This window comes from Salvelinus namaycush, chromosome 32 (genome assembly GCF_016432855.1).
Source record: "Salvelinus namaycush isolate Seneca chromosome 32, SaNama_1.0, whole genome shotgun sequence".
Taxonomy (NCBI): domain Eukaryota; kingdom Metazoa; phylum Chordata; class Actinopteri; order Salmoniformes; family Salmonidae; genus Salvelinus; species Salvelinus namaycush.
This window is the reverse complement of record NC_052338.1, coordinates 7,681,989-7,687,373: the sequence shown is the minus strand read 5'-3', so window position 1 is coordinate 7,687,373 and position 5,385 is coordinate 7,681,989. Positions and strand designations below refer to the sequence as shown.

At 48.3% G+C, this 5,385-nt stretch overlaps 1 protein-coding gene across 1 annotated transcript; it reads left to right on the top strand.

The window, feature by feature from the left end:
- shisa7b (shisa family member 7) lies at window positions 1-5,385 on the top strand. The gene is made up of 4 exons (XM_038971505.1): window positions 1-719; window positions 1,025-1,158; window positions 3,822-4,022; window positions 4,541-5,385. The coding sequence occupies exons 1-4, from the start codon at window positions 1-3 to the stop codon at window positions 5,383-5,385; spliced, it is 1,899 nt and encodes a 632-aa protein (XP_038827433.1).

Genomic DNA, 5,385 nt, shown 5'->3' with positions numbered 1-5,385 from the left:
ATGTTCAGCACCTCCCTCATATTTTTCTTTGTGTCCGGCCTCGTCCTTTCCGCCGTGACCATCACCACAGAGCGCCGCTCATCCAACGGCGGCCCCAGCGGCACCACCCTGTTCCTCCTCACCGGTTTTGGGAACAAACCGATGCCGCCGCCCCCGGGGGGGCCAAAGGTGGCGCCTAAAGCGGCTGAAATGGAGGACGCTCAGGACAGTGAGCCGAAAGAACCCGAAACGCTCCCAAAGCCCCTCCCCCAAATCAAGCTCCCTCAGAACATGACGGCAGCTGACGCCCTCAAACCTCCGCTGGGGGCCGCCCAGGTAGCGCCACCTCCCCGGCGCCTGGTGGATGTGGACGTGTGCCGGGCCTACTACGACGTCATGGGCCAGTTAGACAACACGTTCAACTGCTCCAAGGGGACCTACATCTACTGCTGTGGCACCTGCCACTACCGCTACTGTTGTGACCACCAGCGTAGCCGCCTGGACCAGGAGTCGTGCAACAACTACAACTCACCCGGGTGGCTCGACACACCGCCGACGAACACCCCGCCCCCGGGGAACCGGGGTGACCCAGACTCAGAGCAGTTGCAGCAGCAGAGCAACAGCACGGCGTACGTGATTGGCGGGGTGATCTCCTTTACCCTAGTGGTGGCAGTGGGCATCAAGGTGGCCTTCCACAAGATATCCCGACGACCCCGGAACAGAGACATCAACATGCCCAGGTGAGAAAAGAATGGAGAAGTGTCTTTGAATAGAAGATCAGTAAGCAGTGTCTGAAAATGACCATATGGGTGTACGTGGATCTGTCAGTGGGTTGTAGTCTTAAATTCAGCACATTACTGCGAAGCAGGTCACAAGCCACAGACCAAAGGGGTGATGAAACTGAACCACAATCAATGAACAAGTAACACATTTACATTGGTGGTAAACTAAATTGAATGCTACATCTTTTTTTCTTTTATTCTACTGTCTCGCCCTTGTCTATGATTTTCCATTCCCCTCCTCTCTTCTCTCCTCTTTCTCCCAGAGCCCTGGTGGACAGCCTTCGGAGTCAGGCCAGCCCAGTCCAACAGGGGGAGAGGAACAACACCACCGGCGACATCCTCGGTCGTCCCCCCAAGAACCTCTACACCCCGGTGCTCCAGAGCAAAGACAACCGCAGTGAGTGACGCCACAGAAAGCACGGGACAATAACAACACTGTAATGACAATGTTATAACTTTGTTAGTATAATAACACTCTTATAACACTGCTATTACGTTGAAATAGTAATAGTCTGTTTTAGCCTGTTTTCAGATATATGAACCATTACAGTGATGATGGTGGACAGCGGTGGTGGATGCAATAGCCTAGTAATGCTGACTGTATGGGGTCACGTTCAACATACTCGCACTCTTAAACACGCTCATGTAATCCCACAGCACACACACCACCACACACGCATACGAGTGGCAGTACCGTCAGTGTTCGCTGTGCTCTCTTGCAGTTGGCAACTTGCACCACAATTTTATCCAGGTGTCTGGTTCCAGTCCCAAACACTCGGCTACTATGGGTAAGCCGAACTAGCTAACACAGCCGGCGGGTGTGTGTTGGCCTCATGAAACGTCTGTCTGGTGTTGTATATGTACCATTGGGTGTGTTTCCTTAGCACAGTCGCTGTTTTCTTAACACAGTCGCCGTTTCACTACTCCCACTCATTCTGCGTGTCACCCTCGTAAGTGTCTCAGCATGCACTATGTACTGTATCCGTTTGTATTGTAAGCGTGCTTACTTACACTGTGGGCCTGGGCTTGAGTGAAGTCAGTGTGTTACTGCACTTACCGAACGAAGCCTGGAACTCCACAGTGGTCAATGTCTCCCGTGTGCTCGCTCAGTGGTTATAAAGACATTATTGGCTGTCATTGCCCATTATTGTACATGGTCAATGACCAAAGTGTCAGACAATCATCTTGGCTTGTTTTATATATTAGCTCAAGGGACCTTTGTAATAGTCGTCCTAGAATGACTTGAATTGGCAGCAATTTCTTAAGACTAATAATTTTTGAGGAATTGGCACGTTTCGTCAATTGTATATGTACCTTTAAATGTAAGGCCATTTTAAATGTACTTATACATGTTGGCCCATTATTAATGTAGCTACCTACCGTATGTGTGTTAGGTCCTTGTAAATGTACTCATATATAGAGTGCCTTTGGAAAGTATTCAAATCCCTTGACTTTATCCACATTTTGCTACGTTACAGCATTATTCTAAAATGGATTAAATTAAAATAAAAAATCCTCAGCAATCTACACACAATACTCCATAATGACAAAGTGAAAACAGGTTGAGAAATTTTTGCTAATTTATTTCATATAAAAAACAGAAATACCTTATTTACATAAGTATTCAGACCCTTTGTAATGAGACTCGAAATTGAGCTCAGGTGCATCCTGTTTCCATTGATTGGAGTCCACCTGTGGTAAATTAAATTGATTGGAGTCCAACTGTAGTGAATTAAATTGATTGGACATGATTTGGAAAGACACACACCTGTCTATATAAGGTCCCACAGTTGACACTGCATGTCAGAGCAAAAACCAAGCCATGAGGATGAAGGAATTGTCCATAGAGCTCCGAGACAGGATTGTGTCAAGGCACAGATCTGGGAAAAGGTACCAAAACATTTATGCAGCATTGAAGGTCTCCAAGAACACAGTGGCCTCCATAATTGTTAAATGGAAGAAGTTTGGAACCACCAAGACTCTTCCTAAAGCTGGCCGCCCGGCCAAACTGAGCAATCAGGGGAGAAGGGCCTTGGTCAGGGAGATGACCAAGAACCCAATGGTCACTCTGACAGAGCTCTAGAGTTCCTCTGTGGAGATGGGAGAACCTTCCAGAAGGACAACCATCTCTGCAGCACTCCACCAATCAGGCCTTTCCAAATCATGTCCATTCAATTCAATTTACCACAAGTGGACTCCAATCAAGTTGTAGAAACATCTCAAGGATGATCAATGGAAACAGGATGCACCTGAGCTCAACTTCGAGTCTAATAGCAAAGGGTCTGAATACTTATGTAAATAAGGTATTTCTGTTGTTTTTTTTCTTCATAAATATCAAACATTTCTAAACCTGTTTTTGCTTTGTCATTATGGCATATTGTGTGTAGATTGCTGAGGAGTTTATTTGATCTATTTTAGAACAAGGCTGTAACGTAACATAATAGGGAAAAAGTCAAAGGGTCTGAATACTTTCCGAAGGAACTGTATGTTAGGTCCTTAATATATACTCATATATATTATGTTAACATGTCAATCTAAATGTAGCCCTATATACTGTATGTGTTAGGTCCTTAACTAATGTACTCATATATATTATGTTAACATGTCATTCTAAATGTAGCCCTATATACCGTATGTGTTAGGTCCTTAACTAATGTACTCATATATATTATTTTAACATGTCATTCTAAATGTAGCCCTATATAATGTATGTGTTAGGTCCCTGGTTAATGTACTCATATATATTATGTTAACATGTCAATCTAAATGTAGCCCTATATACTGTATGTGTTAGGTCCTTAACTAATGTACTCATATATATTATGTTAACATGTCATTCTAAATGTAGCCCTATATACCGTATGTGTTAGGTCCTTAACTAATGTACTCATATATATTATTTTAACATGTCATTCTAAATGTAGCCCTATATAATGTATGTGTTAGGTCCCTGGTTAATGTACTCATATATATTAGGTTAACATGCCAATCTAATTGTAGCCCTATATACTGTATGTGTTAGGTCCCTGGTTAATGCTCCCCTATGTCTTCCTCTTCCAGAGCGCGTGCCCCGCATGAACAACGCCCAGCTAGCCTCCACGGGGACCCTCCTCACCAGCAAGCACAACAACAGCTCCGGCCTGCACTTGCACCCACAGCCCCCTTTCTCGCACTCCTTCCACAACCTGGCCCAGCTGCCCCCCTCCTACGAGGCGGCCATGCAACCTGAGATCAACCGCTACAGCTCCCTGAAGAGGCTCGGTGAGGAGGGGGGCGGTGGGGGAGGGGCAGTGGGGCGGGGGCTGGATGTCTGGGTGGCAGCCGCTGCTGGGAGGAAGGCGACTGGAGGCGGTGGCTAGAGAGAGCTCCAGAGATATGTGTGTGTGGAAGAAGGCATAACAGGCGAGAGGCAGCAGCCGATGATGTGTGTCAGATGTATTACCTTTCGATGTGCCTTAATGTAGGCTGCTATAGTCTATAGAATGGGCTTCGATAAAGGCTTGTTTGTCTCAAAACGGGTGCCCCTGAAAGCTAGATTATATGAAGGATGTATTGGGGGATTGTAACGGTTGCCTAAACGTCACATTTAAATTGGCTCTCAGGGAGCTCAGTCCAAGGAAAGTCTTTAAAGACGAAGGTGTTCTAAGGGAGAGAAATGTTTAACACTTTTTTTCACCTTATAATAAATGAATTTCACTAACTGTCATTTCAACATTTCTTTCTGTCATCCTCCCTCTTTTTTTTTTTTTTACTCAACCCCCCCCCCTCCCAAAAAACAGAGAAAGAGCTGGACGACTACTCTGGCTACTACACATCAAAGCGACGGCCTAACAACGCCCCTCCGTCATTCCATTCCTCCCAGCACCACCTCCACTGGGGCGGTGACTACACTCTCGGAGCCAGGGGCACCCTCCCCTTCCACTCCTCCCGGCCACGGATTCACGTGCCCACATCCACCCCCAACCCCTACCCTCTGCCAGCCCAGTCGTTGGGGTACCAGCCCGCCTTCGACAAGCCCCCGCGGAGGGTCATGTCCCAGGACCAGCTCCTGGCACTTGGTGAGGGCAACACCCTCTCCAGACTCTCCAAGAACCAGCAGCACCAGTACTACAAGGCTATGACCACCAGCAAGAGCTCCACCTCACAGACGCTTCGCAAGTCCCACGAGAGACTCCTAGTCTCGCCCGACCGTCTGGAGGAGAGGATGGTGGGCATGGGCATGCCAGGGTTGGGCGGTATGGTGGGTATGGGGGGCATGGGTGACTTTGGGGGGATGGGGGTCCCGACCATGGGATGCCTCAGCCACAAAGCCCAATCACAGCAGAACGTCTGCGTCACACCCTCGCTGGACCGCCATCACATGATCAAGATGAACTCCCACCCCACATCGGGCCACGAGCTGGAGATGAGCGTGGCGGGCCATCCGGCAGGAAGCTGGGGGGACCCTCATGGGCACGGATCAGGGAGCGGGGCGGGGACCCTCGGGGGCCACAACGCACGGAGGATGGCATTCGCCACCAAGAGGCAGAACACCATTGAACAGCTCCAATACATCCCTGGGGGAGGAGGAGGGGGAGGGGGCCAGACATTGAGAACGGCTAGTAAGAACGAGGTGACCGTGTGA